The sequence below is a fragment of the Thunnus albacares genome, chromosome 13 (assembly GCF_914725855.1).
Source record: "Thunnus albacares chromosome 13, fThuAlb1.1, whole genome shotgun sequence".
Lineage (NCBI taxonomy): Eukaryota > Metazoa > Chordata > Actinopteri > Scombriformes > Scombridae > Thunnus > Thunnus albacares.
This window is the reverse complement of record NC_058118.1, coordinates 17,798,187-17,823,949: the sequence shown is the minus strand read 5'-3', so window position 1 is coordinate 17,823,949 and position 25,763 is coordinate 17,798,187. Positions and strand designations below refer to the sequence as shown.

The 25,763-nt window shown below is 37.4% G+C and overlaps 1 protein-coding gene and 3 long non-coding RNA genes across 10 annotated transcripts in view; 3 read left to right on the top strand and 1 right to left on the bottom strand.

Moving 5' to 3' along the window:
• The first annotated feature begins 170 nt into the window (after nt 1–170).
• Nucleotides 171–22,421, top strand: LOC122994837. Of its 7 annotated transcripts, XR_006406669.1 has the most exons (9): nt 171–951; nt 2,228–2,375; nt 3,033–3,216; nt 6,027–6,236; nt 15,636–15,732; nt 16,284–16,413; nt 18,666–18,802; nt 18,989–19,064; nt 22,333–22,418. It is a non-coding gene; the product is annotated as an uncharacterized LOC122994837 (long non-coding RNA). The 7 variants fall into 7 exon arrangements; XR_006406668.1 differs by having other exon boundaries at nt 171–2,375; XR_006406671.1 differs by having other exon boundaries at nt 171–2,375; nt 18,643–18,802.
• Nucleotides 19,073–21,964, top strand: LOC122994838. Its single transcript, XR_006406675.1, has 2 exons — nt 19,073–20,939; nt 20,991–21,964. It is a non-coding gene; the product is annotated as an uncharacterized LOC122994838 (long non-coding RNA).
• LOC122994836 (four and a half LIM domains protein 1-like) overlaps nt 21,621–25,763 on the bottom strand; it is a 16,668-nt gene continuing 12,525 nt past the window's right edge. The window contains exons 4-6 of the mRNA XM_044369583.1: nt 25,396–25,565; nt 23,508–23,694; nt 21,621–22,468 (exon numbers count right to left, since the gene is read on the bottom strand). Coding sequence (XP_044225518.1) covers nt 22,317–22,468; nt 23,508–23,694; nt 25,396–25,565 — 509 coding nt within the window. The 3' untranslated portion in view covers nt 21,621–22,316. The remainder of the gene's footprint in view (nt 22,469–23,507; nt 23,695–25,395; nt 25,566–25,763) is intronic.
• On the top strand, nt 23,639–25,465 carry LOC122994839. The gene is made up of 2 exons (XR_006406676.1): nt 23,639–23,722; nt 25,084–25,465. It is a non-coding gene; the product is annotated as an uncharacterized LOC122994839 (long non-coding RNA).

The window sequence follows — 25,763 nt, the reverse complement described above, 5'->3', positions numbered from 1 at the left end:
TCTCAACATCATGGAGTCAATCTGGGATTACCATGAAAAACTGTGTTAAAGTGTACCGAGGAGAACTGCTACTGTTTTAAAGGCAAAGCTGCTCACAGCAAATATTGATTTCATTTAGGTTTCTGCTGTTTACTCATTTTTGTAAGAAGTTCATTGATAAATTAAAACAATTTATGGCAATATTTTTGTAGGCATTCTCACTTTACTTTTAGTGCCTAAAACTTTTGCACAGTACTGTATATTTTGAGTTAGTTGTATCCACAGCAAGTCCAGTGTGTTAGAGGTCAGAAGGTCAAATCAGCATCTGAAGCACCTAAGATACGAAGGTCAGAGTTTCATTGCTAGATTTTGTTGTCCCCTTTTGTCCTTTTTAAACTTAATACCTCTATTCCTATATTTCTTATCTCTGAACCTGATTTAAATCTGTTACTCTAAGTAAGAGCCTAAAGGGATAGTTCGCATTTTATGATGTGGGGTTGTATGAGGCACATATCCATAGTCAGTGTATTACCTGCAGTAGATGGCGGTCGGCACCCCCCTGGTTTGGAGAAGCAGGCAGAATTACCAAAGCTAAGTAATGTACTGCTGTGGACGGGGCCAGCAGCAAAACATATTTTAGCCACCTAAAAAAAGAAAAATCAATATCAAGTAACAGCACTTTCTGACCCAGTGTAATACAGTGCACAGCATGCGTAGGAATACGGAAGTTATACAGTTGAGAAAATGTACTGCCAAGGCAACTACATTACCTGACGGCAAGGTAAAGCGGTGAAAATAGTTTAAATATAGCGTACACTTACACTGATATTGATTTTTTTTTTTTTTTTTCCTAGGTGACTAAAAAACATTTCGCTGCTGGCCGTGTCCACAGCAGTGCATTTCTTAGCTTCCATGCCAGTCCTCCTGTCCGCTTCTCCAAACTGGGGGGGTGCAGATTGCCATCTACTGCAGGTAATACACGACTATGGATATGAACCTCATGCAACCCTGCTTCAAAAAGTGTGAACGATTCCTTTAAGTCTCCCCACATGACATTGCTGGTTTAAAATTAAAATGGTGAATAGTAGTAATGAAGTAAAATGATGCAGAATTTTTTATTTTTTCTCTCGTATTACATTTTTTGTCTGTGGTCATTTTACACAGCATTTTGTAAACTATTGTAAAATTTTGGGTATTTTAATACTGTGTATTAATTAATCAGGAACTCATGAAATCCACAAACTTATGGCTTCAAAATTCACCCTACAAAACCATAGCAACATCTCTGCAACTCTAAACAAAAATGAAACCGGTTTGTGAAATATCTAGTAATTATCAGCCTTTTGTAGTGTTTTTGCCACCCTCATGTATGTTAATGGAGTGGACAAAATATTAGGAATTCTTTTCAATTTAATACACTCCAGTACTGAGCTACCACCCACTACCACCTCAGTCATAAATATAAAGTAGACTTATCACCTTTCTCTCAATGTCAACAAAAACTGAAAATGTATAAGCTTTGTAAAAGTAGAATTTTATCGCATTTGATTGCATTAGATTGCACACGTGTTCCTAATAAATACCTCAGTGAGTTTATATTACACCAAGACTGCACTTGTTTGGAAAAATTTCCTATTTCTGGAATTAATAAATTGAGCAACAGAGATGGCCTAAATTAGAAAAAAGTTTGGACCATCATATTTATCACAAAAAAGGACACATAAGTTATCAGTTCCTTAAGTTATTAAGGAACAATTGTAGAATAGTTATTTGGTTTAACCTGGAGTACACATGTTCTTCCAGAAATGAGGTGAGGAAGAAACTGGAAGACTTGCATCAGCATAAATTTAAAATTTTATTATTTTTTCATACAAACTGTGTGGTACTATGGTTCATTGTCACCATGGCTCCACTCACCAGTTGCTTGGCAACCAACTCCTCCTTGGAACTGATGCAACTACTCATGTCTTCATAATTACAGGCTCTTTTGCAATATTTAGCAAAAACAAAACAAAAAAAAACAATAGAAATGCGTGACAAAATAATTTTATGAAGCTGGAATACAGAGGTTCTTTGCAATTAATTTCGGCTCCAAACTGTATGAGTTACTTATTTCTGTGGCTTGTATTGACATACAATACATGTTAAAGCTGCTGTTTCAATTTTTAAGCTTTTCTGGAATTTGCATGTCTGCAAATGCTTATATGTGTCTAATGTGTTTCATCTTTGGTTTTGTTGGCTGAGCAAGTGATTCCTCCAGCCAGGTGTCGGGTAAATCACCCCCCTCTGGGAAGGCAGAGATCCTGCACCTGAGGGGCTTCTCTGGGCTCGAGGTAGAGCCAGGGAATTCACAAAGAGGCCTGCAAGATAATTAAACATCTGTGAACAATTTAGAGGTGTGAAAAACATTTTCTCATATGTGAATTGATCATGTATGCCTGGGAGTAAGGGGGCGTTAAACTTAAATTGAGCTGCCAGACTATGAAGGAAACCTTTAAGAAATAGCAATTGCGTCCTTTTAGTTGTGTTTAAACCGGCTTAATTACAAAGGCTTTTTTGTAATTATTTAACGTCAGTCTCATTAATGTATGCAGTGACCTTCACTGTGATTCTGGCAGTCGAGGGATTGTGATGTCTGATTAAATCAGTGATCATCATTTCATATGAAGAAAGCTGAATTTCAACAAGATGAATTATAACTTTTAATTGCGACCTTAAATGTCTTTTAATAGATGGGGATTAACAAATTAATGAAGAGTTTTATGTCAAAGTAGTTAGACCACTGAAAAATGAAGAATGTTTTGTTTTTTTTAAACATTCATTAAGGATTATAATTGAAGCCAAAACCTTGGCTTTTTATTTCTCAAAATACATTTTCACAAATTTGATTTGCTTTTTGCTTTTATTTTTGAATTACATTTTTATCATTGAACTTTTAATGTATCTTGGATTGTAATCTTTTTGGCTTTTAAGTGTACTATGATGATAGCAGTGTTGACAGACTGATACTTAAGAATTTGCAAGAAGAAAGCCTGCTTTGTTTCCTCACCCAGGTTTGGTCTACTACAGGATGAGTCTCTCTGGCTGGAGTCGGAGGAAGCTGACGTGCTGTCTGTGGAGCTGGACTTGACTGAGTGGACCGATGGTACTGATACTCTTGGAGGATTTGACCTGGGTCTGGCCACAACTCCGACTGATGCTGAGTTGCTCCACTCTGGATGAATACATCAAACACGGGTAACAGTAATCAAGCCCCGAGTTGCCTTTATTGTAAGTAATTAACCCCAAAAGTGTCCAACGCAAAAGGGAAACTGCTTTCACAACACAAACCAATTACATGGAAGTTGCTGTTCATAACTATGATCTCAAGTCTTCCTCAGTCGATGATATGTACGCACTGTTGCTGTAATTAAGTTATGTCATACTATGTGTGTCTGACGTACCAGAGTAGTCCTCAAGCCGAAAACGTCCAAAGCAGAGGTGAATCCTCCACTGTTTTCTGACACTCTCCCTCATCAGACAGTGGAAGAGGAAGATGAAAAGACCTGGAAAAGTGAAATGAGGTCATGAGCTTTATGTTGGATCTTGGTTGACAACAGCTCTTTTGTCCCTCAGCAGATATTGTTGATTTGCACTTGTGCAAGGCATTTCACTTCCAGAAGCAAACGGTGAATGAGTCTGGTTGCATCACTTCCAGATATAAAAGAAAGAAATAAAACAGGAGGTAAAAGCAGTTGTGAAACAGTTGCATCATCCAGGTTCTGTTTGATTTCCTCCTTTTTTTATCTGTGAGTTCTGTTGGTTTCTTTTGAACTGTGAACATGAAGTAGACTGTTGAGGAAAACTGCATGTGCTGTAAGCAAACTGCCACTCAATAAATAAACAGTGAACGGCACACACAAAAGGCCTAATTCAGAAATATCTTTGTAATCCAATCCTAAACCTGAGGCGTATGCTTCAGGGTTCCGAGTTGGATTCACCAAACTCCCTTAATTGCACAAACTTGTCGTAAATTGCATGTTGCAACCATTTCAACCTCATGAATGCCACCAAATTGCCACATGCAGCTGCCAAGTAGTTAACTTTACACTGTCGGGTGCAACAGAGGATGATCTTCTGATGAAAGCATGAAACTGGGGCACCTGTAGGAGTGACACAACTTTCCTAACAACTTCTGAACTGTAAATTACCAAAAAATACTCAATACAATAAAATTAAAAAAAAAAAATTACAGAATATTAATACTACATTAAGTTTATTTTAGCTACTTATTTTTATTTTAGTTCATTTAATTTGTGACATATTTAAACTCAAAATCCATTCAGTTTAAGATATTATAATTCAACTTTAATAGGTATTTTTCCCCTTTTTGGAGAAAAAACATTTTTTAGTACAAGAAAATTGGTGAAAGCTCTCTGAAATCACTTGAATGTGCCAATTAAGAACAAATCATATGAGTGGCTTTCAGTAATTGTCTCTGTATAAAAGTAAAAAGCAACAACCTTGCAGGGTGTTGAGTCCAGAGAACAGGTACAGCACAACTATTCTGGCCGGCCCCCAGGTGAAGAAGCCAACAGTCCACGTGAGTCCTAGCAACAAGGTTAGACTGGCAACTCCCTTCAGCTCATGCATCAGTCCGCTGCGGGTTCCAGCAGGACTGTTGACCTGCATGTGTCGAATCTGGATCAGAACCACTATAAAAACCTAAGAAGATGGAGTAGTTAAGGAAAGTAATTTAAGATTTCATATAGATATTTATGTGCCTTCAGTTGGATGATTTAATGGGAGAAATCTTAAATGCTGTTACACTGAGTCATGTCAGGCATAGTTATTTTGAAGTGGTATTCCAGTAATTTCAAGATATATATATATATGCCATTGTAGCCATAAAAAAATATATTGTTAAAAAGTGCAATATTTAAAAGGCCTGTAGATATTCCTTCTGAAATGGAGCAAAAAATGTTATTAGGAGAATACTGTGATATGTTAACCAGTAGGCCAGTGTTTTAGTAGTTTGAACTTGTGTATGAACTTAAAAGTTATGCAGTCATTTACCGCAATGTTGAAGAGAAAGACCAGCACGGCATAGGCAACCACAGACACGTAGAATGTCACATCATCCTGCAGCCAACAGCTGGAGGAACGAGGATTGAGTGGAAAAGGGGACAAAGAAGAGGGGGAGAGACAGAGGAAGAGGAACAGAGGAGGAGATACGGTGGTCATCATGGTTGTGCCAACACATACAAATTCTGTGTCTCACTGTAGTGGGAATTGTAGTGTGAAATATTTTAATACAACATGGTTCAACCCAACAAAATTTTATTAGAGTTCTCTCCCTGTTACCCCCTGCAATCAATGAAAAAGTATGAATGACATGAAATTTTTCGCAACTACATGTGGTTCATCCATCATGTCACATAACTCTCAGTTTGGCACCACTGAGAACAGTTTGATCTGTCAGCTGGAAACATAGGAACTCAAAATAGAACCATAAAATAACATTTTACACAATTGTAAAGGACTACATGTAGTTTCTAATTGCATGTGAATGTTTAATTTTGCATTAAACTCACCAATTTAACCAAGTTATGTGTATAATTTCACTGAATAACAGCAGCCAAACAGTAAACAAGGTATCAGATCTTGAAAATTTGCTGATTGATGCCCCTATTTCAAAGCTGCATCAAGACATGAGAAATTAAATCAAGATGAAGCCAAAACTTACAAGTCGTCAGAGTTGTCTAGTGACTTGTCTGTGTAGAGGTGACTGCCGTAGGCATCTCTGTTCACGAGGAACACTAGGACACAGATCACCAGAGGAATCCCTGGAGGGACAGTTGAAATACTGTGTGTTACATGTGTCACATGTTTATATGAGCCTCATCTCAATGCTTCAGCATTGTGCTATTAGAAGTGTCACAAAGTCTACTCAAACACACGACTCACCCCATCCCAGAACACAGAACTTGAGGATATAAGAGGGCACGTAGACATTGAAGACTTTGACAAGGGCGAAGTACATATTGACAGCTTCTAATCCCATCCAGGTGAATGAAGCCAGGACGAAGTAATGCAGCGTGAATGCTACAGCCACACAGAGGCCATACAGACCCCAGGAGGCCAGCCAGGAGTTGACCAGGAAGACCAGGTTCAAGCCCAGCAGGGCCAGAGAGAGGTTGAGGAGGATCTGAGACGGGTAGTCTCGACGAAGCTTCCTGAGACGGAGATGGAGATGAGCATGTGGGAGGAAACAAAAGGTAAGACACAGAGACCGAAAAATTAAAATTCAAATAAGAGATTTTCAGCTTTTAAAATACAATATGCAAAGGTGCCGTATGTATGTATTTTAACGTCATGGGGAACATTCATGCTTTTTTTGTTTATAGACAAGTTATTAAAGGCAAACAGATACAGACATACAGTACATAATAAAGTAGAAGTAATGGCAAACAGGTGTAAAAATGGTCACAAAACATAACATACCAGGAAGAAGAAATTAGGTTTTGGCATTAAAATAAATTTGACATTGCAGCTTCAAGAGTGTAACACACATCCTTATCTAAGGACTGCCGTTGGGCATTTCAATGTGGACAAGTTAGAAAATGATCTGAAAATCAACAATTCAGTCGTTGGAGTCTTACTCAAAAGCTGTGTAAGTGAGAACAGTGATTCCCAAGAACAGCGATGAGATTCCACAACCAACATAGGTGATAATGGTCAGGATTTGCTCATGAGCCAGGTCCACCTTAGTCCTGGAGACATCCTAGACACATACAAACACACACTTATTTATAAGCATGAGTGTATCTGTATCTATCTTTACTATTTGTCACCAATAATTCTCACAGACACAGCAATGAAACACTCAAATTACTATCTTGCTTTAGGACTATTAAGTGTAAATCAGTGATAAAATATGGCAATTTAAGTGTCAATTTCAGAAACAATAGAATTTATAGGCTTGATATTTTTGCAGTTTTGGAATAAGGGCTTGCAAGACCCTTAGATGTTATTACCTATTACATCCAGTAATATATACTGTTATGTTTATTACAAAGCATTATACTCAAGGTTATGCTTGCCCAGCCTTCATTTGATATACTGGGCTTTGAGCGTCCTCTGCTGGTAAAGTCTTGAGTTGAACTGCTTTCCTTTCTAGACGCTCTTTTCTATCACTACTATTACCACGGTCACTACTATTACCACAACTTTTAAATATACTGCAGTCTCTCTGAGGTCACTGATGCATCCTTTTCCACAAAACTATGAAGAATAGAAATGCAATACGTACCAAAAGAACTGCAAAGTGTGTGAGATGATCACACAGGCATGTCGAGTAGTCGAAGCTGCTGTTGTATTTTCTGCACCCATAATCATCCCAACCTCCACTTCCATCTGAATGGTGACCAACATTTATGCGATTAGTACAATATCACTCAATTCTTCATAAAATTTGAAGAGTAGTTATTTAAATCAGGACTTACCGTCTTTATTGAAGTTCCAGTACACACACTGTACGTCCTTGTAAAGCTTTAACAGAGGTGAAAATGTATTAATGGACCAAAGGCAAAAAAGAATTGTTAATTTATAATAATTATTTGATAATTAGCCAAAGTCTCTAAGGACATATGATCCTACATCATTGGGTATTAGATGGTGGAGCGTGACTTTGATATCTTCATCAAGGTCTTTGACTGGAGAGGTGGCGTTAGTCACACTGGCCGACACCACAAAGGTGTTGAGGATCTGTCCCTGTTGGCTGCTCTGAAAATAATAAAACACATTCATTCATTTTCATTTATTTAAGACTGTTTTTATGAGTGAGCAAAAAAAATATTGATTATTCCAGTAGAATTATTTTCATGTTTTCTGACAAGAAAGGATACACAGTAAAATAAGTACCTTAAAAAGCATTGGGATGCCGTAGAACTGAAACTGAACCCGTGGTGAGCTCTGTGGGAAGCTGTGCTGCAGGACAGATGGCAGGGAGATGAAAGCCACTGTACTGTTGAAGGGATACCTGTTGATGAAAATCTACAACAAAGACACATTTCTTAATGATTTAATTAACAGCAGCATAATATGATTTGATGATGAAATTACATTAAAGTATGGATAAAACAATGCTTGCTTATACACCTCTGCAATGCTTTACATTGCAATTTTGAAAGACGGGGCTATTTTTCATGTGGATTTTGAGTTGATCCACAGATTCAGGATATTAATTGAAAATCCCTTTGAGCTGCAGGTGAGCCAGTTATTAAAAACTCATGCTGTGTGGCCAAATATTGTCCTGGCTCCCATAACTTTAGTTTAAATTCTAGTGGAGATCTCAAATTTTCCAATGGGTAATGTGTCAAATATGTATGAAAAATGTAGTCCATTTGATGGAGTGATGCAGCCATAAAGAAACATGCTTTAATGCAGAGCTGGAACAAGATGATACAGAATATACATGTGGCTTCCAGATAGTTTGGAATAAGATGATTTTTTTTCTCCTACCTTAAAGGAAGTGTAAGGGGAGATAAAAGGAGAAACTGGATATTAAAGGGTTAAATGAAGAAGAAGAAGCAACTCTGCTGGCAACATTACTTTTCATCTCGTTTATCAGTAATGAGGACTGTTTTTAATTGGAAAAGGTCTCAGCTCCGTGTCATGGTTTATCACATATTAACTTCAAAACAAAATAAAACAAACTCTGTTAATTGTTAATTAGCTTAACCGGGCTAAACAACGCATTAAAACAATACTGAGAGGCAGAAGAAAATCTTCACCATAATTTCAATGTAACTTTCATCAGCTAGTGAGAAGACATACCACCACTCTGTTGGTGTTGTGGGAACTATAAAAAGACAAAAACCGAGAGCACTTTTACCAGACGACAGACAAGTTACTCACAGAATTAACGCTAATTAGTGCCAGCTGTTATAATCTGCCAACGGCAGTATTTCTCATTTTAATCGGTGAAAGTGACAGTCGGTGCCGGCTGAAAATGAGAAGCTGCTACCTGAATGTTTTGTACCTTGCTCTTCGCTAATGAGGTGAGAGGAAGGATAAAATATTTAATACAAATATGTTGGCGTCGGAGTTTAGCAGTCTTTGTATTTTATATCCCAGTGTCACAGCTCAGCGTCACTCGCACTGGTCCGCCCTTAATTTTCACTCATATATGCAGGGAAATGCTACCACTATAGACAGTCGAAAAGGCATGAGCAGGTTGAGGTGGTAAAAACACTGCAAGGCACAGTAAAGGTAAGGATCGCCATTTGATCAGTCTCATTTTAACCGATAAAGATCCATTAAAATATACAGAGATTGGCCCAGATACCAGTTGTTAGGATTGGCTTAGGGCATCTCTAGTTTATGCTTCCTATTCTGTTTCAAAATAGAATGATGAACTTAATCCCATCAATTATAAGAGCACAATAGATAATGTTCAACTATTTATTTTAGTGACTTTTTTTTTTTTTTTGTATGGCCAGATTGAGAATATTTATTTATTTATCTGTTGTTGTTTACCTACCTCAGGCTTTGAGCCTTCCCGGTGAGATGACACTCCGAAAGTCAAATTGCCAAACTGCCCAGGAACCACATCCACCACTGAGATAGCAACAGACGGGGCAGCCAGGGTGAAGGAGCCCTCAAAACCCACCATTCTGTCTCCCACTGCCTCTGTGATGTTCAAAATACTACAGAGGAAGACAGAGAAGGAGTTAGTAAATAGACTGAAAAGTTTATCAGATTCTTTCAATGGGATTTTATATTCAGTTCATATCCTACGTGTTAGTGAAAGGAAAGAGGTAGCTGTCAGATTCCAGTATGTTTGAGATGATGTTGATTAGAGCTTGGCCCAGGTTTGGTGTGACCACACTGAGGTTAACGATATCTAGCAGCTTGTTGAGCACTGTGACCAGCTCCTGGTAGTTGAGTTTGGAGTGGTTGCTTAGTAAACCTTCAATCATCTCCACCATGTCCAGCGCATTCTCTAGAGATAAATGACATAACTGGTGAAATAATGTATCAGATTTTCCAGTTAATCTGTAATCGTCTCATCCCACTACTGGCTCTGTATACATCAGTATTTAGACACTTAAAATATGTCATTAGGAATTTTCTTGATCTTCAACATAACATTTTGAACCTTAAATTTGAGATTGAATTAATGAAATTGACAACTACAAAATAAAAGACAAATTAAAAGTGTGTAACAGACCAGCAGTGACTTCGACATGGTCGAGATCAGGGATGGTTTCCACCACTAGAGGACAGTCTTCTAGGTCTGGGGCCATCCACTTGGTACTGAGGCACAGTTTACTGTCAGACAAACAGGCAGCAAAAAAAAGTCAAACATTGTACTAAGTCAGTTTTAAACTTGCCTTTTTAAAGATCTTTGTAAAATGTTTCATTCTTCTTCTTTTATTCATCGTACCACCTAGGGATATTTTATTCTTGATCGTAAAAATCTCTAAATACTGTTCACCTTTTTTGTGATCTGCAAATTCTTCTTCTATGTTTATCCTATCCAAGTCAGACTTTGGCAGGAAATTATCTTGATCAGATGGACTAAAAACAGACCTGAGACAGATGTGAGGCTGTTGATCCCAGGAATTGTCTACCTGTTAACGCCAGTCATTAGTGACACTGATCAATGCTTTTACAGCACAGGTTCCCACAGCTCATGAGCAGCCATCAATAAGTATTGTCACACTGAATCAACACACAGCAACACACAGAGTCCTGAACACAGTGAGGCAGCCATGTAAATATATACCAGCGGATGTAATCAATACGCAAATAGGCCTGTATTCATTGAGGCGTTAAATTCATGTTGACAGAATGAACGTGGCCATATGGAGAATAGTCTTCAGGTTAGCTCTGGGGATGGCAATATTGGTCTTGCGGTCAGTCGGTCTAGCACTGAAATATCTCAATCCAACTTTGGGATGAACTGCCATGAAATTTGGACATTCATAGTCACCAAACCTACTAACTTTTATGATCCCTAGACTTAAACTCTAGTGCCACCAGCAGCTCAAAGTTTTCACTTTTTTTGGTGAAATATCTCAACATCTGTTCAAGGGAGTGGAACAAATATTCATGGTTCCAAGATGATGTATCCTAATGACTTTGGTGATCCTCTGAGTGAAATATCTTGATAGCTATTAGATGAATCGCCATGAAATCGGTACCAACATACATGTTCTCCTCAAGATGAATTGTAGTCATGTATGATGGATTATGATCAAGTACCTGCGAAACTCAGCTGTACTTTCTGTTTATAACTAATTAGAAAATGTTAGCATGCTTACACGCAAAACAAAGATGGTAACCAGTGTAAATATTACCTTCCAAACATCAATATTTATTTATTATGGATTGTGGCCTCTTGAGGTTGCACAAATCACATCCAGCAGTATTCTCAAATCCAAAAGGTAACTTTTTAAGTTTTAGACACAGAAACAAGGACATTTAGTTCCATTTAAGTAAAATAACAGTAAAGTAACGGCACTTCCAGCTGAGTAGGATATTGTAATACCATTTCCACTACTGGGGTTGTGCAATCTAAATAAGAGGATTGGTAATAATGATTGATCACAGGTTTAGACCCATGCTGTAGGTGTGAATGTGAGTGTGGTTGTTTAATGAATTAACTGTCTGGGCCCTCACCAGTGTCTGGTGGCGTAGCGGCGAGGGTTTTTTGGGCACGGCCGAGTTGCATTTTGTCCTCCTGAAGTGGCGGGCCACTCAAATAGGCCTTTCCTAGTCTGATGGGTTTCTGCATTGCACTGAAGTATCACTAAAGCAGGGAGGCAGCGACACAGATGGAGAAAGAATAAATTTTGTTAGAGCCAGTCTCATTTGTATAGTGTTAGATATTAAAATCCATCATTTCCTTCTATTTTTTGAAAGATTTAAACATTTTATACCATGTAATCTTTAACTGAACGTGAACCTCACTCACATATCCGGCTTATTTGTATGTCCTCGGTTGCTATGGAGATGGATCCTTCGTTATAAGGGATCAGCAGGAGGTATCGCATCTGTTCTTCCATTTCCTGCGTGTCTGACAGCGACATCATGACCTGAACTTGGAAAACACAGCTCTCTCTGCAAGCAGTAACAGAGTTAATCATGAGCTGCACAAAGCTCCTTTTGAGTTACTCTTAATATAATGAAGTTCTGTACAAAGCACATGCAATATTACATATAAAGGGTCATTTTCAGGAGAAAAAAGTTTACCAAAATTGATATAAGTATATGATGTATTGCATTTTGTGTGTCATTTTGTCATTATTGCCTCATTGTGTGTCTACAACAATAAGGTAATTTGCACCTCATCTAAGTGAAAGGTGTGTAGAGTTACATGATCCATACCTTGAAACTGTGTATACAGACACCTGGGAAAGAATGAAAATATTGATACAACTTTCAGGAGGAGAAAGAGTAATTCAGTTCAAGACAGACTATACAAGGATTAAAGCTATTTCAGGATTTAGATGTCAGTCACTATTATCCAAATAATGAAGAGTAAAACCAAATGTAAAATCAGGTCGTTAATCCAGTGAAATAGATGCATTTTCCGCATTGTATTCATTCATTTCATTGTTTAGCTACATTTTTTGTAGTATTTAACAATTTCACCTTTCCTAACCTTGATAAAAGCTTTTTATCATTGTGAGTTTCAGTGGAAGGGTTTTTCCACCTTTACCCAGAATAAACATCTAAAATTCTGCAACAAAAACTGAATAGCTTTGGCATAAAAATGGTGAATTGAAGAGTTTTCTTTCTTGTTGAGGATTGAATGAGAGAATCGATGCCCCTGTCATGTTTTTGTCTGGTTCAAACATCTGCAAACCAACACCTCTAAAGCTCACTAATCAACATGTTATTATACCTAGATCAAGCCCTAGAACACCCAAGTCTCAAGATCATCAAGTTGTGAAGGATTTAATTTCTATCTTCAGATCACAGTTAATAGTTTATTTGTGATACTTACTTACATACTAAATTACTTACGTTATCAGAAGTAGAAAGGTTTGGCTGCAGGTTAGGAAGATGCCTGTAAGTGGGATTAACAACTCAGATTAAATTGTTCTCTTGCTTAGTGGTTGAAGGTTTTCCACTTGTTTTAGACTGCATGTTATTCCTGGAAACAGATGGTGGGCTGATGGTGTAGCAGCTACATCGCAACTTGTACCTGCCAACTTTGGGGATCATCTGAAGGTCGAGCACTATCATGTCATCAGGCAGACTGGTGTTGAGCTGTGAAGAGTCAGAGGGCTCTCAGCATGATGCACTCTGGAGATTTAAAAGACTCGAAAACTGTTTCTAAACAGCAATTGCTTACATTAAATGAACATATGCACATGGTTTATATTGTCAAGACTCCTTCACTGCCCACATTTAATACAAGTAAAGCTAAATCTATGTCATATCTCTAAAAATAAGAGTCCTGCTGTTTGAGGAGACATACCCAGGTGGAAAGAATACGCTCTGCCTCGCAGTCTCCTGTTATGGACACGTTCACCTTAACCTCAAAATACAGCACTGCAGAGGAGATAAAGAAAAAACAAACTATCAAGGACATGGCAAAGTAACTTTCCTCACAAAACTAATCTAGAGTATTTCTACGACCAGACTGACCGGAGATATTTACAGGGCCTTTTGTGAAGGTGGTGGCTGTGGTTGCACTGGTTGGATTACTTGTGCTGGTGGTGGTGGTTTTAAATGTGGTGGTAGGGGAGAAAGTGGCAGTTGATGTTGTGGTTGTAAAGCTGGTGGCTGTGGTTAGACTGGTTGGATTACTTGTGGTAGTGGTGGTGGTTGTGTTAAATGTGGTGGTAGGGGAGAAAGTGGCAGTTGATGTTGTGGTTGTAAAGCTGGTGGCTGTGGTTGCACTGGTTAGATTACTTGTGGTAGTGATGGTGGTTGTTTTAAATGTGGTGGTAGGGGAGAAAGTGGCAGGTGATGTTGCGGTTGTAAAGGTGGTGGTTGTGGCAGTAACGCAGTCTGTCATCACATCCGGAGGACTGGTAGTGGTAGAGGAGAAACTTTCTAGAAGCAGAGGAAGGATTATTAGCCTGTGTGCACATTTGTAATTTGTCTTTCTGCTCAAACAGAGAACCTATTTCCTACCAAGAGGCGTGGCGTGTATGCTGCCAGCCAGCAGCAGTAGCTGACTTCTAGGGTCACGGTAGGGGGTTTTAAGGTCAGTGTGCATCCTATTCTGCACAGCTGACACATCCAAGCTGGGTATAACATTTACATGAGCCAGGCAGTCAAATCTGCAGGGGAGACAGACAGTTAAAGGTTGCGTAGCAATGTTTTTATAGTCCTCCACAGTCATGGTTCACATGTATTTTGGCTAATGACCCCTTAAAATCAAGTCCACTTGTGACCTCTGATTAAAGATTATGGCCTTAGTGTGCATGTGATTTGTGAGCAGTCCAAGCAAAGGCTGATTTTTCCATCTCAGATTGTTTCATTGGAAGGATTTTAGATCATTCTTTGAAAGTATATTCTAAGAAAGGAAGAATGATTTTAAGCACTTTGTTGTCATTCCTAGCTGTGATTTACTTCTTTTTCATGTGATTAGCTCTGCTCTTCCTTACTTTGCTGTCTTACTGTACAATTACCGCATGTGATTTGTATACAGAATACAGATCAGAATAGTATTGAAATTTAATGTGATTAATTCAAATTATTAGGTTTTGCCAATGTAAATGAATTCAAAAAACACATTTTACATACTTATTATACATTTAAATATAGATAGATTTTATAATGAAATTATTATAGATGTTATTTTAGATCCCGCATGCTATAGTCTACCATCTCTTTGTCCAGCCACTTTCAGATTGCACAATGTTTAGAAAACCTTAATCACCAAGTGAAACAGTAAACCTGAGCAGATGTGCTGTAGACAATGTTACCTTTTAATGTCAGGGTTAGCCCACCACACCTGAAGAAGAAAGGAGACATTAATTCCCTGCAAAATGCACTTTTTTTTTTACATAATGTTTAAAGATACACTAAAACAAGATATATTAAGCACAACATTCCCACACACGCTTTAGAGCTAAACCAATACCAGATTTTTGAAACTAATACCGATATCGGTATTTGAGAGTTTTAAAAATCTTAAAAATCACAAATTCTGAACATTACATCAACCTATATTATATTTCAACATAAACATCTATGGGGATCCCTTAAATTTGGTTATTAAAGAATATGTACTGAGTGGGGCATTTTACAGTTAAAAACTATGTAGTGGAGACCGTGTTTCTAAACAACCTTAAACATGATTTTAACGAAATATCAGTACAGAAAGTCACTTATTGGCCAGCATATACCCCAGTAAAGCTACATTTGCATTTGGCCAGTCTTACCAGTCAGGCTCTAATGTTCCTGCTTACCAGATCATCTTCATGTGATGTTTTTTCAAAGCTGTCTTGAGTCCTGGAACTGTGTAAGAGACCAGAGAAATTCAGTGTGCTTATGTGGCCCATTGTTCCCCTTGTCTGTCATACACTATAAAATATGGTTTAATTGATGTGAGACAAAATGACATTCAGAGGTATTTTATTACAAAATACAGTCTGAGTTAGTGTTGTAAACCAGAATCTTCTCCTACCTGCTTACTTCAAACACAGACACTCTGGGTAAATACATGTGGTCTGGCAGCACCTCTCTGAGCTACAGGAACAACAAACAGCAGAGAGAAGATACAGCCACTGAGATTTACTGCAGGTGAACAAAGTCAGAATAACACCTGTAAAATATAATGCAATCCAATCCAACAGCTCTGTAATATGTGCATTAATAAAAATCAGTGTAAATATACTAGGTTTAACATTTATTCGGAACTGCTAATGGATCAGATAACGTGATATTTTCACATTATTTAATGATGTAGTAATTTGTATTGTTAAATACACTAATCATGTATATTATTTTGTGATTTGTCCGTATTATTATCACATCATCAGTCGTATATGTCGTGTTCTATGATGTGATAATTACAGTTTAATATTATGTAATCCTGTTATGAAGTCTTTTTTATTTTAACATTTTTAGCTATTTATTCATTACATTTCAAGAAGTTATGATAGTATCCAGTAGCTACTTCATAATCAGTTGACATATTGCACTGCTCACATTGTTTCTTAGCTCAAAGTGACAGCAAGAATAAACAGTTTCAATATTGAGTGTAATATACAGAACATTTTAAGTCCATTTTTACACTTTTACACTGACAATATCTGTGTTTTTTGTTTCTTTTCTTTCTTTCTTTTACCCAGTGATGTGCGATTTCTCTGGCTGTGTAGGGCTTGATGTTGCTCCCGTTCTCACAGATGATGGCAAGCATCAGTCTCACTTCATAAATGGACCACTCTGCCAGAACAGAATATGAAACACCATCAAGTAAATGTAAGTAAAGAAAAGTTAAATTACATTAAAATTCAGTAAAGATTAAAATAAAAATTTAAATTTTACTATCAAGTACAGTTACTGTAAGTATTTTAGCGTAATTGTATTTTCAACATTAAATCTGAAAAGCATTTCCATTTCTTGTTAAACAGGTTTTGTCATTTTACTCTAAATTATCATAAACAAATGCATTGTCATATATAAAAGAGAGTAAAATGTAAAATTTGATGATGATAAGGGGAGCCAAATTGAATGTGTGGAAGAAAAAAGTAGATGCAATAGATCAATGTATATACTGAAGCAATCACATTGTGGAACCTTTCTATGTTATTGTGAGGGACATCACCTAATACTGTTCAAACATGTCAGATATGTTTTATGTAAAGTAAAATCTGTGTCATTATTGTGTATTTTGATTTATTTTGTATCTATCAATAAAAATATATTTCTTACCAGGATCATTAATCCTTGACAGATGTTAATTGATATACTTTTTAATTTACAAATTTACATCTTATTCATTCTTGCTAAGTCAAGAAATTAGAATAAAAAACTTATTAGTTAAAAACTTAATTCATAATAAAATGAGCAAAGCTCTGATGGCAATTTTGACTCAATATTAAAATCAATAGTTTTTATGGTGAAAAGTTCAGCTGGTTCCAGCTTTAGTTTGTAGAGAGAAAATAACAACCTATGACAGCTGTGTGATAAATGCTTCTGATCTTAATGTTATTGATCATAGAATGGCTTCCATATTTGCTTAACTGACAAAAAGACAGGTGGTCAATATTTAATCTGAGGCGCTGAGGACATAAACCTATACCAATAAGGTAGGAAAAAGCTATAAAATGCTCGATGAAACTGACATTTACATTGACCGCATAAAAGTGAATCGGTCACTGACGGAGCTGTATAAACACTGTGGGAGGCAAAGAGGGTAGAAAATATTCAGACGTGCAGACATTAAAAGGTGTATCTAACCATTTGAAACAGAAAAAAATAACTTTAGCAAGAACAATCAGAGAAAATGTGTTCCAGTTAAGGCAGAAGGTGTTTTCTATCTGCTCACCACACTGCAGGGTGGAATCAGGCAGCGGAGTGCAGAACTGACCGTCCCAGTGGTCCCTCTCCCATTTCACCAGCTCCCCTTCTGTACAGTGCAGTGACGTCACTTCCTGCTCGCTACGTTCTCGCCCCCATAGCCGAAACAGAGATAATTTGCCCAACATGCGGGTGAACGGTTTGATCTGGATATTCCCATTTACCAGGTGGTGTGCGGTACCGAGAGTAAGCGTCCCATTGGGGGCCAGTTTGCGGCATGAGGGAAAAATGGAGGGATCGTGAGCTAGGAGAGAAGGAGAGACACACTGTAAAATTCATTTACATAGTGTGAACCAGAAAAGGCAAGTTGCCCCAGAGGGAATAGAGCACATTGCTGAGGCAAATGATTTGATATTCATTCCAAGTAATTGCCACTGAAATAGCAACACATTTTAACACTGACAATGTTTGCATGGTACAAGTGGACTTGTGTGTCCCTATCCTTTGCTGAACTGTGGATCTAGTCAATGTCATTATAAAATTCAGTGCTTCCTCTATCAGTTGCATTCATTTAGTTGGGTTTACAGGTTTTAATTTTGAGAAGAGAAGAGCACTGTGTCAGATTGGTACTCTGTATTTATTGTCAGATACTCTGAGTTGAGGTATTGGAGTATCAGGAGAATAAAAGCTGAATCTCTACATCCAACAGGACAAAAATCTCTCTTCCATTTCATCAACTCTAATGCTCTAATCTGATCTCCATGCTGTTGCTTTTGTTTGTATCTCAGGCTATGCAAGTTGCCTCAAATCAAAACCCAATACGAATAATAACCTGGCGTGAATAAAATACAAACTGAATGCCCACCAAGATGGAAATATGTCTCTATCTTACCAAAACACAAAAGCAGCTCAAGAATGTTGTAACATATAAAACAAACATAGTAACAGAGAACCATCAGATTATAAAATACAGTTGTGAGAAGCAAAAATAAAATTATTTTAAAAAAACACACAAAATATTGCTTTTTAGTTTAAAATGCTGAGTGAATTTTGAATAAAAGGAGATATTTTTGTCAGCTAAAGGCACCCTGCAGCTCCTTCCAGAGTCCAGAAACTTCTACCACGGTTGTCTATTATTTAACTCACCTGCTGTGATGTCCACTAACTTCCTATTGATGTACAGGGCAGGTCTGTCTTTCGTAGGTGACCAGGTCAGGCACAGCGAGTGCCACTGTTTCAGACCAAGGATGATCGGCGGGGTAGTCCACTTCGTCCCAAACAACCAGACCACCAAACGACCCCCCTTCCCCTCCAAACCCAGCTCAGGATTCTGAACCTCTGGATGACGGTACATGAAGGCAGTCCATGGTGTGGAAGCAAGGGCCTGGATATGGTTGATGAAATATGACACATTCATGATTCATAATGTCTTGGACTGTGCAGTCTCTTTTATTTGCCCCTAAAAGTTATTGCAATGTAACTTAAATCTTTTAGAGATGATGCAAAGTGCCTAAAATTGTACCTTAAACTTCAGGTTGAGGCAAACAGTGAGTTCCTGCAGGGTGGGGATGGAGATATGACGCTTTAGTCTCAAGTGGCTGCACCCGAAGGTAAAGTCAACCACCTTCCCCCATAGAGTGAGCTGAGGGGCTGACAGAAACAGACAATATAGAGTAAATCATTAACATGCAGAATATAGGAGTAGATCTATAGATCAGTTGCTTAGCGCTAAGAAAAAACAGTGAGAGCTTTAGTGTTACATCTCTTTGAAGCTGCTTTCTGTCTATTTTAAAATTAATTTTAGACAAAGACATGATTTAACCCAAACATACATTTAATATAGACTAACATACTGTAATTTGGAAGCAAATAGGAGGCACTGATAGTGTCACATGTACTGTACTGTTCTGCAAATAGAACAGTATCATAACCTAATTAAAGACACATTACTGTTATATTACAAAGCCGACTTGACTTGATAGAAAACGTGGCTTAAAGTCAATTTTGGCATTTAAGAAAAACTTTTTAGATAATCTAAAAAGGTTATACTAACTTATGATAAAACAGTTTTTTAATTTCACTGTTATTTTTTTTGTTTCTTGTATGTTCTTTTTGACACAGAAGATTGTTCTCAGATTGTATCTGGCACGTTACGATTTCGGTTTAATACTAAGTAAGTTGAGATACAAGAGAATACCAGTTTGTGGAAGCTGGAGAGACCGAAATGTTTTAAAGATAACAGACTCTTTCAGTTAAAGTGGGATGCATTTACAAACTTCTCACATGGCTTCAATCTTTTAGCTTTTAATCTGTAACTCAGAGATACCATATATGTAAGTGTGTGGCTATATATATATAACTACCATGTTTGTTTTAGATATGTATGTTTGACTTATTTACAATCAACACAATGACTTTATCACATAACTGTGGTTCAGCCTCACAGGTTGTAATCTAAAAGATAACAAATACTTAGTTAGAATGAAAAATCAGATTTAACCTCTGAAAGCCAAGTGCTCATCTTTGCCTTCTTGTATAGCCATAACCATGAATCGTTATAAAACTCATCTTCTATTAACCTATCAAACCATAACCATTCAAAACTTTTTCCTACCTCGTTCCATAGTAGAGGCAGGGCTGCTCAGCAGAGACAGAGTGACAAACACATTCAGGAATTTTTGAAGAAAAATCATCACAATTCTGAAAAAACAAGTTTATTTTATTTTCATTAGGAAGAAACTTTGTACATTAACTGAATAAAAGCTTCTTCCAGATTATGCTTAAAGTTAAAACAACTTTAGACACAAAACATTAAAATACAGGAAGCATGTGAATCTCATGCCTTTTAAATAATTTCTTCTTTGTTTAAAAAGAAGATCTATATGTCTTTAAGAAAAGACTGTTCAATCCTTGAAACAACAGAGAAAGTACTTACCTGGATAAAGAAAATAATCTTAAGAATAAAGGAGAACAATCCTGGTCCAAATTCTTAATAACAGCGATACTTAATACTGAGAAAAACTTCAAAGCGCAACATTGGTTTCAAACAACAAACTCTGAGCCGGAGCATGAGATGAACCACAAACCTGTCTCTGCAAACAAAGATGGTTTGACAGTGTGGAGCGGAGTAGTGAGACCAGTGTGTTGTTGCTGTGATTGGTCCACTTGTGTAATTTGTGTGTATTCACCTGTGTGCAGGTGAGAGAGAGACACTGGTGGAACAGAGAGAGAGAGAAAATGGATATGTACATATTGAATATCCTCTTATCAGTAGTAAAAAAAAAAAAAGTAACTGACTCCAACACAAAGACATTAGCTGAAAGGTCAATCAATTTGACAAATATGCACTACTTTCTTCAAACACTGTGTCTGCACATGTAAAGCTGAATCTCTCTTGAAACACTCTTCTACACTTCCTTTTTTACAAGACAATATATTTTAAACATTTTTAGTATGTTCCCATTACCACAAACAGGCATAAAAAGGTCTTGTCCCTTTATAATCCACAGTCTAAATCTTTACCTAACATGATGTAGTTTGAGAATTATGTAAAATCTTGAATGTGCTGACTGTTAATATTTTGCAGATTGCTGTATATCAACATGAACCATACATTTTATGTTAAATAAATAAAAAAAACAACAACTAATGGTCAGTTTTGTAGGAAGTTTATTTCAATCCAGCAACACATTAAGGCATGCAGTTTGCATATATTCCAATTTAAGCAAAACTGACAGAAGGGAAATGTTTCAGAAAAGTGCATAAAAGTTCAGTCACTTAAAACATACTATAAGCATAGTAATCCTTTGGCACTTAGCAGTTAAAATATAGATATAATTTTAATGAATTCTTTTAAAAATCACTATTTTTTTGTCATAAGAAAATATCACCTTTCAAAAAGAGAAAAAACAAGCACACAAGCCACTAACATAAGCAGATACTTTTCTTACAGTTAAAACAATCCCAAATAATATATTGATTTCAAATGTATGTCTCCAAACTTCAACTTACAAGCATCCGTTTCTCAACTTTTAAAAAAAACAAAAAACAAGCTAACCTCTTGCTTATGCTAACACTTAAGCATACACCGTGTTGACTGAAAGTGACGACTCACACTACCGTCAGCTCATGAAAAGAAGACTGTGTGTAAGAAAACTGGCCTTTTCAAAATCAGTGTTTTACTTGATGTGGAGATTCATATGTGGCATCATAACCTCAGTATAGCTGATGTACTACTATTTGTACTTAGAGAGCAAAGTTGTTTCTAGTACTTCAAAACCCCATGTCACATTTATTACAAAAACTAATTCTCCACACATGGTCCAACTTGTTCTGAAGCTTTCACATCTCGTGGTGTCTAGTGGAAGATGTGGTTGAAAGCTTTAGAAACGAGCAAGTTGGACATTATGTTGAAAAATGTAGCTAGTTGTCTATTCTTGAAGCTCAACCTGATTACATTGTTTTTATACATATTTTAGTATCATATTTAGTTTGATACAAGTCCGTCAAACCTCGCTACATATACTGTATGATCATTGAGGATTTGTCTTCAGTGCTTCTCATTTTCTCACTTTTTAGGACAAAACTAGTCATCTACCATCACTCAACACAGTGTAAGTTGTGTCAGGATTAACATTCTCCAACCACAGCAAACAACCAACAATGGACATAAACTACATTTTGGTCCCAACCCTCCTATCGATTCATGTGTAATCTTCCAAAAACACAACTTGATAATGAAATTGAAATGAAGACTCTGGCCTTTATGTAAAAACAAACAAAGTAACATAATGACTATATGTTGAAAAATGATGTGACAGCTGATGACATGTGCTGTGAGAAAACAACCAAACTCTCTATCTCTACTTGTTTCCACAGTCGGTGCAGAGGATGTCTCTCCCCTTGGCTACGAAACGCTTGTTGGACAGACTGAGGGAGCATTTCTTACAGTTGAAGCAGTATTCGTGCCAAGAGCTGCCCTCGTAGTTCACCACGTTCACGCCTTTACCGAAACCTGAGAGGAGAGAAGAGGAGAGGAGAGTCGGGTTAAGACCCTGTTCTAATGTGTCACTTTGGTCCCAGTCTGTCCTTTCAGCTCTCTTCAAGTCCATTTTTTTCCCATCTTCTTTGTTAACTCTCTAATACTACTGAACAGTAGCAGTGGTAACTTTCTTAAACTTTTAAATTCTTCACCACACTGTCACCCAGATATGTCATTCCAACCGTGGGATTTCTTAATCCTGTAACAGTATAAATAGCATCAACACACTCCAATCTGAAAACACCAGGGCTGAGTCCTTCCATCCAGGTGAACCTACCCTTTTATTTACATTTGCGTCACGGATTATTCCAAACTTGTAAAGTCAGGACCATGTGACCGTATCCTACTGATCAGGTTCTTGTGTTCAGTTGGCCATCAGTTACTGGTAAACATTTAGCAGGTATGTTAAATAGATGAATGCAACTTATATGGATATATTCACTATCAACCCGGTACACTATTTGCCAACTATATTTTGAAGGTTAAGTCACAACTTTCACTATAAACATGAGTATTTTTAACATTTACCCAGTTTATAGTAGTTTTTTATCCCAGGTTATTACATAAATCACTCTCTCCTGGCCATTTTAGGTCAATTGCTTGGTGATAAATGTGTACATTTTTGAAGTTACAAGTTGATCCAAATTAGTTTTTATCCTAGACTGTCTCATTTCATTAAGAGCCACAGGTTCACCCTGGTCTCAAGGACCTCCATTCAGAGATTCAAGCCCCTGAATTGGGACACGACTATCCACACTAAAAATTGTCTTCTCAAACTGTTGATAGGTTACAGTTTAAAGACAGTTCAAGAAGGTCCCTGACCAGAAGCTTGCCTCAGTAAATGAAGATTGCACGTATATAGAGTTTGTGGATGCTTCTCCTGTAAAATTTTTGACTAGATTATACCTCCAAACTAACTATAATTGAGTTGCATAATATATTTTTGAATACAGTGTTTGAAAGAAAAAAATCATTGTGTACATTTTAATCTTCAGTTTTAATTTAAAGTAACCTGTGATGGGGTTTTGGCAGCCGCTGCATTTCTTAGCCACAGAGTTCTTGTAGCAGTCGACACAGAAGACCTGGTCCTGGTGGTTGGTGAAACTCGTCCCTGCCAGAGGCTTTGAGCAGGAGCTGCACACGAAACAGTGGCTGTGCCACGGCTGGTCCTGGTAGTTCACTCCTCCAGAGGTTATCGGCTGGAGACAGATGGAAGAGAAGAGAATAGTAAGTGTATGAATGGTAGTATTACCATAGTGTTTCTATTAAAATCCTTTTTTATTAGGGCCTGAGCCCCAAAGGGGCGAAGACCCTATTGTATCTGTTGTGTTTGTTTCTTTCTTATTCTTTCTTTCTTATTACGCCAATTCAACCCTAAATTTGACCCCCTAAACATGTTCAAAATTTGGCACGCACATCAGGTCTCGTGAAAAATTTGATAAAATGTAAAAATTATCCCCCAAACTGCCAAAATGTGCTCGATAGCGCCACCTATGTATCTAATATGGCCGCCATGGCCCATAGGAATGTCGTAGAGAGATCGAACCAAAACTCAATTATTCGTCTCATCAAGACCTACAAATCATATGCTGACACCCCTGACCTAAATCCAACAGGAAGTCTGCAATATGCTCATCAAAGTACGACTTTGCGCCAATTTTGGACCCCCAAGAAACGCTATCTCCTCCTAGGGCATTAATTGAATCGGCTTCAAACTTTAATACATGACTTATCACACTGTGCTGAACAAAAGTTATTAAAAACTTTGTAATAACTCGAATGGTTTAGATTTTTTAAGCCCTGAAAGTTGGAGTGCCACATCACACCTTACAATGTAAACCAATGGAGAGGCAATCTCTGGGCATGGACTTTGTGCCAAACTGAGGCGTTTGATGTCTAAACTATAAGTCAGACCACTTTCAGACCTGTATCAATGGATTCGGGACAAAATTTCCTACAAAAATTGTGATTTTTAATGTAAGATTTGGCCAAAGTCCTGGGATTTATGAGGATATTTCACAAGAAGAGTATTAAAATCCAGTGTCCAGTGGTACACATTTCAATCAAACTTTGACCAGATCATGTGGGTTAAAAGTGTTAACACTAAAAATAGACAATGAAATATAGGAAATTTGTTTTACACACAAACTCATCAAGACTTTTCAATTTACTGATTGAAATTCAAGTGACCGGGCTCAAAACTTGCACAATTTTGATGACACAGGTGTGAGCAACTCAGCCTTATATGACAAACATCATCTGATTCATATGAAATTTTCAAGGTGTGCTCCACAGTTGATATACAGAGACATGATGTTTATTTAATGGGTGTTTTCTAGCAACACATAGTGGACACAGGAAATGATATTTAACTCCTTCATGCAATGTTAGATAACAGTGAAAAACTAACGTTACACGTCTTTGTCCAGCAAGTAACAATGTACATTTAAACGTACGCCACATAGAAGTGCAATCAAACTGGCTGAATAGTGCCCCCTACAAAATTGCAGCAAAGCAGCCCCAGCAGCAGGCAAGATAGTGAACAAAGGAAGTTATGTTTATCTCCTTCTTGCACTGTCTGAAAACAGCCCGGGTCTGAAGACATCTACATGCCCGTGACAGAAGCCCTTCGACTGCGCCGCGGCCTGACATGCGCAAAGGCGTGAGGGCCCGTTCAACGCTGCTTGCAGCTTTAATTGATACAGTGTCCTCAGGGTAACAAAATATGTAGTAATCTTGGAAGAACAAACCATCAAAACAACTACACTTGAACATTTTTTATCCACTAAAGTACATTTACAGCCTGAAAAAGTCATATCCCTTTCAGATCTATCATGTTCAGTCCATGCCATTAGTAAGAATGAGGGGGGTGGGTGTGTCTGTTCCCTGTTCTAACAAACCTTTTTGCAGCTGAAGCAGTGTTTGGCAAACTTCTTGTCATGGCAGGGGCTGCAGTAAATGTCAGTTCCTTTGGAGAGGAAACTCAGCGATCCTATTGGTCGTTTACAGTTGCAGCAGATGAAACATTCATCGTGCCACGAGTTTCCTTTGTACTCCACGCTTTCTGTGCCTGCAGAAGATGAGAGATGGTGAGATATTAGTTCAATGAAACAGGTAGTGAAGAAGTAAATGATGAATGACTGAAAGTAATATGAGAATTTGGAAATATTTCACTGATTTAACTGAGTCAAAGTGGCTCCATTTCAAATAAAATTAAGTTCAATTAGTAATTATTTTGCATTATCATTGTAATATACATTTTTTATAT